Source organism: Ursus americanus, chromosome 19 (genome assembly GCF_024610735.1).
Source record: "Ursus americanus isolate L20-20 chromosome 19, mUrsAme1.1.p, whole genome shotgun sequence".
Taxonomy (NCBI): domain Eukaryota; kingdom Metazoa; phylum Chordata; class Mammalia; order Carnivora; family Ursidae; genus Ursus; species Ursus americanus.
This window is the reverse complement of record NC_142145.1, coordinates 26,867,527-26,882,306: the sequence shown is the minus strand read 5'-3', so window position 1 is coordinate 26,882,306 and position 14,780 is coordinate 26,867,527. Positions and strand designations below refer to the sequence as shown.

Below are 14,780 nucleotides of genomic sequence, written 5' to 3'. Positions count from 1 at the left end.
CCTTCGGCTCAGGGTGTGATCCCGGCGTTCTGGGATCGAGCCCCACATCAGGCTCCTCTGCTAGGAGCCTGCTTCTTCCTCTCCCACTCCCCCTGCTTGTGTTCCCTCTCTCGCTGGCTGTCTCTATCTCTGTCAAATGAATAAATAAAATCTTAAAAAAAAAAAAAATCAAGGGGGAGAAAAAAATCCCATAATTTATCCACTATTTAGATCTACAAAGAAACCAGCTGGCCCAGTAAACACATTGCAAAAGAGCAACTTCCTTCTCTTACCAAATCTCTAGTCGGCAGAGTAAGCAGGCCCACTCCTACCCCAGCCCAGTTCAGGACAGCTGCAGAGTCAAGGGAAAGAGGGGTGCATGACTTGGCGGTACATGGTGTGGACTTCAACACCACATACGAAGTGCTGCCTTGCTGAATCGGGGCCCATTTGAACATTGAGGAGAGTAACTGACCTTTTCTACAGACAGCACCCTTTCGGGCACTGTTCGTCAAGCGCTTTAGGTAAAAATTAGTGATTCTACGCCCCTGCATAATTGTCTTATTTTTACATTTTGGGATGACATCTGTAGAAGGGTAAATGTCACATTACATACTCACTGCAATCGAATCGGTACAATTAAAACACACTTACTTTGCATCAGCAGCCTGAGAATGTCACTGTACTGGTCAGGGAACTGGTAGAGAAGAAGGTAAGTCCAGTGCTTACAGAAAAGATTAAATGGCATCAAAATATCTTCGTCTGGTTCAAGGCCCCAGGCAGTAAGTGCCAAATGGATGGACTCCAGGAGCCTGGTACGATCAGACAGAGGAGGTTTAGTGGCGTTTAACCATTGCTTAAGATCGAACTAAAAAGAAAAAGAAACAAGAAGCAGTTTTATTGACACCGGAAAATTAACTGAAGTAGAGAACTACGTGCAAATTTAGTTTAAAAGTCAAACATCACCTAACATTCAGCTTTGTATAAAGACTGAACCTGAAATGTACATACAAGTACTTAAAAGAATGTACGCAGGTCAACAATTACTAGGTGTCAGTAAGCCGCCAGCTCTACCTCACCCTCGGGGATTTCAGAGGCAGAGCTTTCTCAGCTCCGCGTGCGTTTTTGTAATGTGAGAATGTTTGGTTAAGTTTTCTCTACAAAACAAGAATCAGAACTTTGCAGTTCTGCCCCAGCAGTCACAGGGCCAGAAACAAGCAGCCACTTTACGGGACTGTCTCCATCTGATACAGCCACATTTCTGAGTCGGCGGCAATACCTATCTCAGTTAATAAAACTTCAGGGTGTCATCAATCACCTCCCAGAATTCCCACCTATAAAACATGTTCTCCCCCACGACAGACTGACAGCAGTCTCTAGGCCCTAAAAAATGCCTAGGTTTTGGGGCACCTGGGTGGCTCAGTCATTAAGCGTCTGCCTTCGGCTCAGGGCATGATCCTGAGTCCTGGGATCGAGCCCCCCCATCAGGCTCCTTGCTCCGCTGGGAGCCTGCTTCTTCCTCTCCCACTCCCCCTGCTTGTGTTCCCTCTCTCGCTGGCTGTCTCTCTCTGTGTCAAATAAATAAATAAATAAAATCTTAAAAAAAAAAAAAAAGCCTAGGTTTTATGATTTATAGATGTCAGAGAAATACAATTGAAGACAAAATCACTAAGCCTCCGCAATACTCAAGTGGTTAAGTAAATTCATTGCCTGGGCCTGAGTTAATATTCTACTTGGAATGAGGACAAAGGCAGTTTGCTTATATCTGGCTTATTCCAAATATGAGAGACTTTGATATATGACATCTCATTTATCAAACACATTTTCGGCATAAATTCAGGATATATTCAAAAGAAGGATGTACTAAATTACTATTATGAATATTTCAAAGCTGTACTGTTTCTAAAGAGGGCTTGGGAGCAAAGCCCTTTTCCTACAATGTGAAGTAAGACTGCCCGACACAACACAACCCATGCCCCCACAAGAAAGAGCTACGGGATCAGGCTGCTTGAAGATGATACAAAACGTGAAAAGGGCCTACCAGGAAACAGAACTCCAGGGGGCCCTTCATTTCTACAGAGTGGGCAACAACACTGGATCCTACATTTCCATGATGGCACCAGCACGGAATCACATCTCACCTTAGTCAGCAGCATGAAAATCATATCGCTGTTGTCCTCACTTAGAAACTTCACCACTTTCTCATAGAGCTGAATGAACTCCGCAGGTGCAGCATTGGGAGTGAAGAAAGGAGACAGGAGAGAGCAGAGCCTTCTATTCTTCAGAATGGTCTCTAGTACTTTCCTGCATTCTGACTTAGTGCTGCTGATAAACACCTTGAAAGAATTAGAAAGGGAAAATGTCATCAGATTCTGCACCACCCCCCCCCCAAACTTTTATTTAAGCAACCAAGCTTTAAGGGCTAATATAGAAGGCAAACAGAACTTTTTCTAAATGAAAACACGGAACAATCAAAAAAAATCTAAAATCAACACAGATAAACCTAACACTTCCAATGACAGTGATATTAAAAATTCTGAATTATCCATGAATTTGATTTGGACAAGCCACAGAGAATTTCTAAAAGATTAAAATATTAGGATAATTTGAATCCAGACATTTGCAAGGTACCTACCCTGATTACTAAGTATCCAAAGTGACTGCATTTTGTCAAGAAAACAAAACCTCTAGGTTATAGATTTTATTGAGATGTGGTTTGAATATTTTTAAAAAGCTAACTTTAATAATATATAATCAAGATAACCCTGTTTAACTTGGTTCTAATGTTTTAAGTACTGGATATAAGTATTTAAATAATTTCAGGGTCAGGAAGGCTTTGATAAGCCAGATCACAGGCAGAAATAATAAAAGGCAAGACTGAGAGATTTGAATATATAAAAATTTTAACTTCCATAAGGCAAAAAGAATGATAAAATTAAAAAATAACAAAGTAGAAAAATCAATTTAGAACACATTCCAGATACTAGGTTGACAGTCTGAGGAGCTCTTTCAAAGCAATCAAAAAACAGAAATTCTACAACAGTAAACATGCAAAGGACAACAACCAGCAAACCACAGTTATACGGCCAATAAACATATGGAAAGTCACGCAAGTGAATAGGTATTAAAGAAATGCAACTTAAAATAATAACAAAGTACACTTCCCCTATTAGATTAGCAAGACTTAAAAAGAACAATCCTTCCTCGCATTGGTTGTAATTTGGAGAACAATAAATTCAAACCCTGCTGTGATAGTGGGGACAGGTAAAAACTTCCCACAAGGGCACTGTGACAATCTACGTCAAACGCTAATCCCTCTGACAAAGCGACCATACTTCTAGGAAATTATCCTGGAAAAAACAGCCCAAACAGTTCACAGAGATGTGTAAGAATATTCATCTCAGGCTTACTGCAGCAAAACAAACTACGTGAATAGCCACCCAGACGGCATGGGCTCAATACATCACAACGTATCTGTACCAGGGAACACTATGTATTAAATACCATGAGATCAGTCTGTATTAACACAGAATAATATCTAGAAGTTGCGTTTGAATGAAAAACAGTAGGTTACAAAATAGCACTTGCCCATTTTTGGGCATATATGCCTATCTCTAGCTATATGGAGGAACGATGTATCATTTCTACATATGTATACACATACACTGACATACATATATACCAAGACAAACTGTAATAAAATGTTAGCTATGCAACCAGTATCTTCAGGAGGTTAGAATTATGAGAAAATTTTCTTCTTTATACTTTTTATACTGTCTTGCATCGCTTACGACAAGCACCCATCAAGTTTAAAATCAGGAAGGGGGCTCCTGGGTGGCGCAGTCGTTAAGCGTCTGCCTTCAGCTCAGGGCGTGATCCCGGCGTTCCGGGATCGAGCCCCACATCAGGCTCCTCCGCTATGAGCCTGCTTCTTCCTCTCCCACTCCCCCTGCTTGTGTTCCCTCTCTCGCTGGCTGTCTCTATCTCTGTCAAATAAATAAATAAAATCTTAAAAAAAAAAAAAAAGAGGGGAAACATTCTTTAAAAAAATAAATAAATAAATAAAATCAGGAAGAAAACTTTTAAAAAGCTATCTTAATATCTGCTCCGCATCACCTCCTTATAAGTATAACTAAGTACTCATTCCACTGAAACTGGGTGAGAGTACACGGTTAATGTTAACACATTTTCCATCAAGCGGCTTTCCTTTCTTTAATGACATATTTCATAAATATGCACAGATACACTGCTCTGCCTTTTTAAATATCCATATATTTAACAGTCAAATAAATACATAAATAAATGGGGACTGAGAACAGCAACTGGGAGACAGCAGTGGGGAGGCAGGGCGAACACGGACTGCTGAGGCAGAAGACCTGGGATCCAAGCTCAGCTCCAGCACTGACCGGCTGTATTCTCCAGGCAAGTCATTTCATCTATTAGAGACTAGTGTTCTCATCTTTAAAATGAGAACGGTATCAATCACACAAAATCACTGTGAGGATGAACTGGAGAGTGTTTTATAAACAATAAAGAGCTTCACAAAGTTATTGTTAACAATACCAAAAGCATAGAAAGAGTTTGATGTCTCCCCAGAGACTTTCAAATATGGGTAACTTTGTATCTCTTGTATGAGAAGCAAAATTCTCTACCAACAATTTTAATCACATCTTGTGAAGTCAACAACTCAAAGGGGCTTCTGCCTTAAGAAAGAGTCCGAATCCGTAATGTAAGCCTGAAGTCATCCTTCACTGTATCTAATGAGGACACTGCAAGGACTCGTGACATGTGAACGAGGCTAAAAACACAGAATTTTACCTTACCTGTCCCAAGATCTCAATGCATGATGTAAAGAACTGCCTTGTGGGAGGATGACGCTGAGTCTCATCGCTGACATGATCCACAACAGTAAAGAAGAGGCTAATGCCGACCTTCTGACCCCCAGGGGTAGGCTGCAGCTTGTAGGCATTCACTAAGGCCCTGTGCAAAAATGTAGGTGAGATTATTGGTCTGTAGTAGGAGAATCCAGACTCACTTCTCAGGCAATAGTCTTAGGAGTCCTTCAGAGCCCCATACAAACGTCACTTTAAAAATATTCCATGGGGTTGGGGCACTTGGGTGGCTCAGTCAGTTAGGTGTCTACCTTCGGCTCAGGTCATGATCCTGGGGTCCTGGGATGGAGTCCCAGGTCAGGGTCCTTCTCAGCGGGAAGCCTGCTTCTCCTGTTGCCCCTCCTCCCCATTCATGAGTGTGTGCTCTCTCTCTCTCTAATAAATAAGTAAAATCTTTAAAATAAAATATTCCGTGGGGTAAGTATCTTCCAACTTGGCCTGACACTTATTTTTAATACACAGAAATGATTTTATGTCCTCCTGGGGGAGTGGGGATCAGCTGTATTATTAACATTCTTACCCTTATCAAAATTACCCTTTCATACTTTGTATGTAATTCAGAATTTATTCTTTCAACTTTGTGTATTCCTTACATAATACACATTTTTAAAAACAAGAATGCTGATTTCTCTAAATTTTAAAATCCAAAACACTGAAAAAGATTTTTGTATAGAGTAAGATCCTGGAATAAAGATACCTCTTCTAAGTCTCATACTCTTTTGAGTTCCTTTGCTAGTAAAAGCACATTAACTTCTTGTTCACCTCATCTCCTTCTTCTTCCCAGGTCCCCCAATCCAACCTACAAAAGGATTCAATGCCCTCCTCCGTACCACCACCCCAATCTACTGGGGGATTAGTTGCTGGTACTAGAATGTGGAGTCACCTTAAAGTTAAAGGCAGGGTCAACCTCTCTCCCAAGTCATGCCCTGGTGGCTTTATGGAGAAAGAGAACATTGAGCGTAAGCGAGAAGCTCCAAGAGAAAAACTACAATGGCCAAATGCAAGCTGACAACTACACTTGAGAGCCCTAATTCCCCTGAACAATTCCACTTCAAACTCTGCTTAGTAATCTGAGTTGACAGTGATGACTTTCTGGGTAAATGTAACTTTAATCTAAAACTTAAGCACTAAATCTCTCCATGATTGAATTTCAATATGCTGTGTCATCTCATAATTTAGGGGTCAGTAAACTTATTCTATCAAAGACCAGACAGTAAATATTTTATGTTTTATGGGCCATAAATTGTCACAACTATTCAATTCTCCCATCATAGCATAAAGCCATACACATGAAGTAAATAAATGGGCATGGGTGTGTTCCAATAAAACTTTATTTATAAAAAGGGGTGGCAGGCCAGATTTGGTCCAGCAGCCATTGTTTGCTGATCCTTATACTAATTTAATTAGTGGGTGCCTGGGGGTGTGGTAGCAGGTAGGATTACCATCAGTAATAACAAAATAGAATTTTAAATTATAATGCCCTCAAAACTTACGTAATCAAGTTTTCTGCATGGACAGCAGCTTCCACGATATTAAGTGACGGTGGCTTAGCAGCTTCGGCTTGCAACTGCTTCACTTCTTTTCGCAGAACATGAAGCTGCTGGCTTATTGCTTCATTCTTATGCATACCTTCAAACTAAGAAAAATTTAAATGGTCAAGGGACTTTTTTGTTCCTATTACGTTTCTAGAGCAAATATTTATTACAAATATACTGAGTATTTGATGAAGAATTATTACTACAATTAATATTATAACTCAGAATTCTCAGTTGAATAGGACAGGGGTGGGAAAAAAAATGTCAAAAAACTATTCAAGAACCTCAGGTTTTTCATGAAGAATCAAACCTGCGACAGTTTATTGCTAGTTCAGTCTTTTGTAGGATGTGTTCCTTGTCACTTATGTTTGGACTCCCCAGCTCTCATCAAAAACAGACTTAATGTCTTCTACCAATGAGGTTTTCCTTGAAGCACACTGCACCCCTCCTCTGTCAAGCATCTTTCCCAGAGCCTTGACCCCCCTCCATTCTCCCCACCCAACAGCACACAGTTCAACTCAAAACACTAAGGCTGCACGTCTCATGTGTGCCACGCATACAAAGACAATGACACAGATGCTGCTAATAAAACACTTGCCATTTTGAAAGGAAGAAAGGATATACAATTATAAAACAAACCACAAAACAAAATACAGGAAGTGCACTGAAATCAGCTGCATGCCTACGAAAGAGCAGTTGACTGATTCAGTGGTCCCTGAAAGCTCATCTCTGATAAAATTTTTACTCATTCTCAGTAAAGATGTGACAAAGGAGAATTTACTGGGCTTAAAAAAAAAAAAAAACTAAATCTATTCCAGTTTAAAAGATAAGCCTTTATTTAAGACTGCATCTTTCCTCTTTGAGGGGATTGTTAATATCCCTTTTCTCTAATTAACTGATGGTGACCTATAATGATAACTGCTTTGTTTGTACATTTTAATATCCTTTTTTGGATATGAATAGATGTGGAGCATATCCTATGCCCAGGCTGCAACACAAAGACAGAACTAAGGTGGCAATGGTGGAGGACAGGAGGATAGAGTGACAGCAAGGAGAAGCCCAGCCTGGCAGGGAGGTCAGGGATGAATAGCACAGAGCGGTCAGTCTAGGGAGGAGGGGTCCTGTCCTGCAGGAGTCCTTTGAAGCAGGCCAGGAATTTGGACTTATTCTGCAGGCATAGCAGAGAAGGCTGAAGAGATGAGAACATTCAGAAGGCAGGAATGTTAAATCCTTCATTCTCCTCAAATGGGTTTCCCCAATCATGTGAGTGAGCCTACATTTTCCTTTATGTGCACCTGCCCAAACCCAGTCTTCAGCCACCCCTGCAATGATTACAGGTACCTTTGTTTGTAAATAATGTAAATACTTAATTCACAAATTTGTTTAACTGAGGCCCTTATGTCCCTGCCAGAGTTATTATCATAAATTCCAGACGAAAGGCCTGGAGCTCAATGGTCCTGTCTCTTCTGCCTCACACAGCACCCCAGTCCGACGAGATGCCAAGCACCTACTTTCATGATCGTGAGGACAACTTTCTTCCATAAAACGCAACAATGTTGTATTAAAAAGCTTTATGAAACTTCTTAAAGAAAAAAATATGCTGTTAGTCTAAATCAAAAGGCATGAAAGTGAATAACTAAGAACATAAAATGTTAACAACAATTATTTTAATTTTGGGAGAAAGATAAAAATAATCAAATTACCTCTACTAACCCATATAATGAATCAATACAAATATTAAATTTCCAATCTTCAAGTAAAAGACCAACATTTAATAACCTAAACCGAAGGCAGGAGCATGTGCAGTCAGTTTTGTGCCTATGATGTCACCAACTGCAGTTAGACCGCGTCGTCGAGGGTCACAGCCCTTGGCTGGCCTGGAGAGAAGGCAGCCAAACAGGGAGAAAAAGAAAGAATCCGAGAGGAAGAAGGAAGACCGTGAGGATGAAGGGAAGTGGAAAGATGATGGGTAAGATAAGACAGAGGTTTCCTGGACTGGGAAATGCAGGGACGAGACTAAGTCCCTGGAGCTTCAGAGCTGCCACCCCACGCTGTGGAAACTACCAGTGCCCAAGAGTAAGGAGAAGCAACATTCTCCAAAAACACCTCAAAATGATCAATATTTCCCAGTCTACTTGTTTTTGTTCATGGTTCCCAACTCTACTGAGTTTTCTTTGCTCACTAGAACAGAAGAGGGGCTGACTGCCTGGCGGCTCACAATCACCAGAAGTTGTGGACAACACAACAAAGCCGCGTGCTGGAAGCCGCTCCGCCTGAGTCGCTGTAAGGAGACAAAGTGATATAAAAGCTGGACAAAGCAAGCAAGTTGTTACAATACTGTGAGGCCTTCAGTGGGTCTTTTCCATCTTTCATTTCTAGGATTGAGCAAATTTTTCACATGATAATAAATCAATCCTGGGTCTGGCAAACATGCCCCACAATACCAAGTTCAACAAAAGGAACCCTATTATAAATCACCCCATTTCCTCAGGGAATATCACTGAATTATTAGATGCTTCTATGGGGAGAGACGACCGCAGAAGCAGCACGTCTCACTTCCCATAAAATAGATTTATTTGGCTTTTGTATACCCCAACAAGCTATACATAGTTCAAACATTTGCAGATGGCTGGAAATTTCCAGGGCTTTCTCTCACAGAAAAAATCTACTAGGCAATGAAGTATTTTCATGATATAATTTGAAATCTTTATAAATGAGCCACTTAAAATATACATATGCTTTTTAATCTTAAAATTTATATTTAAAACATAAAGTTATTCTCCTGAAGTTAATTTTGAAAATGGATCCAATCCCTGAATTCTCTAATCACTGAAAGGGAAGGTGATCTTATCACACCAACTCAGACAGAGAACACGGTACACCTGTTAATTTAAATGAGATTTGATGGTCATGATCAGCTTACTCAGAATGATACAGCTGGTCTTAAAAACTGGAGCAGAAACAGCTAAAAGCAAATGGCTCCATTTCCCAATACTGAGTGGGAAAGCATGGGTCTTGAATTTAAATAGACGTGGGCTTGAATTTCAACTGAGCCACTTACTAGCTGTGTGGCTTTGGCAAGTCTCTGAGACTCTCTTGAACCTGTTTCCTCACCTCATTTGTGAAGATTAAGTGAGATAATGTAAGCATAGTCACCGCCATGCTACCTGGGATAGGACAGTGCCCCAGTAAGTGATAAGAAGTGCTCTGAACAGAGCGGGGAAATAATGTAGTGTACTGACGTATGTCCATCCTTACCACTTTCCAAGATCGAACGCCCAGGAGACATTTGTATAAGAGCAAAAAGTGAAGCAGTGTGGTGCGTAAGTTGAGATTTTGTATGGAAAGCATTAAGTCAGCCAACTGAACAATAAATTGGCCTAAGGTAAACACAATCAAAGAGTTGACTGCTAATTTCTTGTAGGAACAAGTTCCAACTTCCAGCCAAATAATATCTACAGAATTCCTGAGGGTAGTTAAAATCAGGGAGCTTACTTGTGAAGAGTATAAATCTGTAGTTGTTGGTTCCTGCAAACTCTTCACTTCTATGGCACTCACTGTGTGGGCCACTGACAACAGAAACACGAGTAAGACAAGGTGCTGGCACTCATACAACTCAGAATCTAGTCACAGTGACAGAGGTTATCATAATGCAAACAAGTTGTAACTCAGCCTAATGAGGTTGTCATGGACTCATTCAGGGCCGTGAAAGGGCACCTATTATATGCCAGGAGCCATGCTGGATGGTACAGGAACACAGATGACTAAAGACAGGAACTCTACTCCCGAGGAGTTCACAGACTGGCAGGAAAGACAGCAGGTGACTACAGCAGCATTTATGCATGAGCTGCTATGAGAGGAGGGACTACCTCAATCTGAATAGAGAGGCTACGACCTCAAGAAGTATTGCCTGAACCAATGGAAGGATGAGAGGAAGGAGCTCACAAATGGGGTGGGACAACAAGTAACAGCACATGCCTAAGAGAGAAGGTAGGAATGTGCGTGTCATATTTAGAGAATGGAAAAAGCCTGAGTGGCTAGAAAATGTTTAGGGATCAGGAAAGGGTAAATGATGACATTAGAAACTGATCAAGAACAGATTATGGGGGGGGGGTCCCAAGAGTCCTACTCCTTCTAGATACTGGAGAGCCAATGTTGGCTGTTAGCCTGCAAACGCGATGAGATTTGTGTTTAAAAAGATGAATGGTGGCAGAATGGAAAACGGACTGGACAGGGGGAGAGTCTATGGACAGAAAGCCTTATGTAATGGTTCAGGGGAGAAGCGATGTGGGACTACTTGGGGGCAATGGCAATGGATGAAGAGAAAGAAACAAATGTAAAGTCATTTCAGAAGCAGAACCAGTAGGACCTGGAAAGTAACTAGATGGGAAGTATGAGGGTGGGGCGATGACACTGATGCCTAAGTCCCCATTTCCTGTTACAGGAAAAACAGGTTTGGAGGGTAAAGGTGGGATTAGTTTGGGACCTGTGGAGTTTGAGGTATCTATGGACATTCATAGAATGTTACATAGGCAAGTGGAAATCTAGATCTGGAACTCAGAGAATTCTGGACTAGAAAAGCAGAACAGGAGTCATCAACATATGGGTTAACACGTTGGGGGTCATGGACTACTGAGGATCTACTGAAGTTATGAACTCTCCAGAAAAAAAAGTTCCATATACTTTCAGGGGCTTACTGACCCACTAAAGACCATTCACACACCCACCCTAGATTAGGAACTCCAACGCAAACAGTAGGCAAAAGCAGCTAATGTCACAATGACGAAGGGGATCAGGGGAAGCACCACACACAAACAGCAATCTAAGGGTTGAGTTGATAAAGAGGAATCCTGGAGAGAAACTACAAAGTGGCTATTGATTTGGAGCGACCAGAAGAGACTTCATGACGTTCAGCATCGCCAGATGATAGAGTAAGGTTAAACAGCATCAAAACTACTGGATATAGCCATGAAGTGGTCCCTGGACACACAGATACAGAGGGGCTACAATTCTATGTATAAGAATAACAACCTACCTTCTGTATGGTATATGCTCTCCCAGTGGCAGTTCTGTGATGAGTCCTAACAGTCAGAACTCACCTTCCCTACCCCAACATCTATAACCAAAGTCATCCATTTGTGTAAGAGACAGCTTTAGATTCAAGTACAGTCTCTGACCAAAACTCAGAACAAATCTAACTGCCTTGCATCGATTAGATAATGCCCCAACTTCATGTAAAGTAGAGTTTCAACTTTCTTCTACCTTGCTCTTAGCTATCGATGAGTAGCCAAAAAAAATTGTCTTCAATTCCTGGAAGTATCAACCAGCCAAGTACTGCCCAGGATAGCCTTAGTTGGCAATTTTTATATAACTTTCTAAAGAAATCTTACTTGAATCAGACTACAAAAGCTGCTCACTATCCTCACATTTTCAATGCCCCTGGCAGACCTGCATCACCAGGCAAAATAATGGCTGAAGTAGATACTGTGTCGATATAGATACTTCTAGGAGCCATCAGTGGAGGTTCCCAAGTTTCTAGGTCTTCCCAAACGGAACTGGAAAGCAGAGCACTGGGCAAACTAGTAAGGCCAGCAGAAAACTAGAGCATGCTTTAAGAAAACTGGATATTTCTAATTAGATTATGGTCACAAAACACAGCTGTTTTTTCAAATTCTTTAGGCTTCTATATAATCTCCTTCCCCCCCACCCCGTCCTTTCTCTTTCTTCTTCCTTTCTTCAAGCAATCTTAGCATCTACCAATTTTTCTTTTGAGAAAAGAAAGCAGAAATATTTTTATGTTGTCTGCAAAAATTAAATCGCAGCCATATTCATTTTTATTCTTATCATAATTCATTTGCTTTCTGATTTCCCTCGAATCAAAAGCACTTTCAGGGAATTTCAGGAAAGGTATACCTTTCTACTTCAGAATCAACAAAGCAAAATTTTGCAAAGAAATTTCAATTCAAGGGTTCAGACAAATCACGACTATTTTCAAAAAGGAAAAGCGCCAAGTCACTGGGAGGCTGGGAGCTAAAGCTCCCAAGTCTGCCTGGTGGTATTTTCCACCGTAAGACCCGGAGAGTTAACAGGTCAGGCAAAGACACCTGTTCTTTGGCTGGAGCAGGATACATTCACAACTCTTCACAGAGCAAGCTATTGGCCAGAACTGGGAAAACATTTTTGTACTCACTTCACCCAGTCACTTACAAAAATGCACCTCAGGAGACTTCCCTCTCTGTATAGAATTAACAGGCTGGCAAAGATACGTAATCCCAAAATATGGAAAAATACCATATTTGTGAAGGCACAGATTGGAAGACACCCCTTTTAATTAGAAGTGGATACATTTCAGCTTTTTTCACACCAACTCAAACTCCATCCGAAATTGACAGACTTGTCTTCCAGCATGATTACTTTGGTAAGTGACCCTTCTTAAATGCTCCTACCTAGTCTAACTGAAGTATTAGCAACTGCAGGAAAAATTACACTGAAAGAAAATTAACTTACAAAGCACCTGGCCAAAGACATTACTCAGTGTTTAGGAGTCTCCCATCTCAGATCAAATTTCTGAACTTTAGATGCACACGAAGATGTTATTTTATCAGAAACAAATTTTGAAGCTAATGAAAAACACAAGTATAAACGTTACTTCAGAGAAGACATGTTAGAGAAAACAGGCTCCCCCGGACACTGACGAGGAATACATTAGAACTGCTCGAATGTGGATTAGCACAAAAAGAAATTCCTGAAAGATAATCAAGAGTCAGTAAATAAATTTTCCCTAATTTCTAAAAGCTAACAAAAAAAAGAAGAGCTATGTTTATGCAGATGTAGTCAGGCAACAGGCAGCCTATCTCTGCGCTTTCTCTGCCGGCTCTGGGGACCTGGAGTCCCTCGCAGAAGGACACGGGGGTAGTGAGCGAGGAGCTGGCGCTCTGCAGCCACACTGCCCAGGCCTCCCTGGTTCTGCTACTCAGCGGCTGTGTCACTTTGGGTGTGTGACTTAACTTCTCTGTGTCTTTATTTCCTGAAGATAACAAGAATACCCACCTCACAGGGTTGCTGGGAGGATAAAATAAGTTCTGCAGAGTGCTTAGACAGTGCTGGCTAAAGCTAAGCTCCACCCTGATGTCCTTATGATGTCTCAGACCCAACTTGAGCCAGTTTTTCCAACTCAGGAAGCTAAGAGGCGGTTGAGTTCCTAATCTTACGGTTGCTCACCTCTCCTTCTGCCTGTTAGCAAGCTCCACCTAACTGACCTGCTCTCCACATGGCCCTCCACGTTTGTGTTCAGCGGCTCCCCACTGGCCACCGCACACAGCTGCAGCTCCCAAGTGATCCTCTTTTCCGATGTGAATCCCAACCTTCCTGATGTAAGTTCCCACCACCACAGCCAGAAACCACCTAAAGTAGACTGACCTAGCCAGTACCCCCTAAATGATGTCCAGAGAACACCATTCCCACATTCCTTCCCAGTGACTCCAAACCGTCATCATCAAAGTCTCCTAAGGATCAGCGTGAGTCCCTCTAAGAATCTTCTCAGTTAACTGTTTTTCTGTGAATTTCTGTCTTGCAGGACACATCAGCACTTATGGAAATACATGATTAGCTCCGTGTGGGTCGTTACTTCCCCCCAAACTATTAAATGTTTGGGACATGATTCATGTGCTATGAACTTCTTGCCGTCTGTCTCAACAATATGCCAATATTAGGGACTCAATGAAAAATTCAGTGAATCATGAAGAAGCTTCAACAATCTTACCTGAACTGTGACAACCGCTGCTCCTTGGCATTTCTTACCGCTACTGCCTCTACACTCCAGATGTAGTGTGGTCTGTTCTTCTCTATTAACGTACTGTTTGGGCATCGTGTCCAGCAGCTCACTATCCAGGGCAACCTGCTGAGATTCTCGAAGAGCTGCAGTTCTGGAAAACATCATCAGGAGGTAGAAGAAAGGCTTAGGAAAGGTTTCATGGTAAGTGATAAAGACTTCCAGTTACCCCCAGCCCACACTAGGGAGCAACAAGACCTGGTATTCTATAGGAACTGAAGACCAAAGGTGTGTGTAAATCCTTTCTTTTCCTTAGTAAGAAAGTTCAGAAAAGAAGGAAAAGTGGTACAACTTTTTAGCCAGGAACAAAGCTTCATTTAGAATCTGTAATACATTAATGGTGTTTTTTACACAGACTGTTAAATATACAAGAGCAAATGAGAATTTCATCCTGATTAAAGCACTCTTAAAGGGGTACCTTACTTGTAAGCACCAGTGATTTCTTAGGTATCAGCAACTCAAACTGAACTGCCAAAGATGGAAGAAGCTAATTTTTTATATGGGTGTCGATACTGTTACGTTATTGCACGGACACGTGTGTGC

At 41.4% G+C, this 14,780-nt stretch overlaps 1 protein-coding gene across 3 annotated transcripts in view; it reads right to left on the bottom strand.

Annotated features, from left to right (window-relative positions):
* Positions 1-14,780, bottom strand: part of EPG5 (ectopic P-granules 5 autophagy tethering factor) — a 102,324-nt gene that overhangs the window by 29,571 nt on the left and 57,973 nt on the right. For all 3 annotated transcript variants that reach the window (XM_045789985.2, XM_087869850.1, XM_045789986.2), the window contains exons 27-31: positions 14,169-14,331; positions 6,365-6,507; positions 4,803-4,959; positions 2,121-2,315; positions 634-847 (exon numbers count right to left, since the gene is read on the bottom strand). In XM_045789985.2, coding sequence (XP_045645941.1) covers positions 634-847; positions 2,121-2,315; positions 4,803-4,959; positions 6,365-6,507; positions 14,169-14,331 — 872 coding nt within the window. The remainder of the gene's footprint in view (positions 1-633; positions 848-2,120; positions 2,316-4,802; positions 4,960-6,364; positions 6,508-14,168; positions 14,332-14,780) is intronic.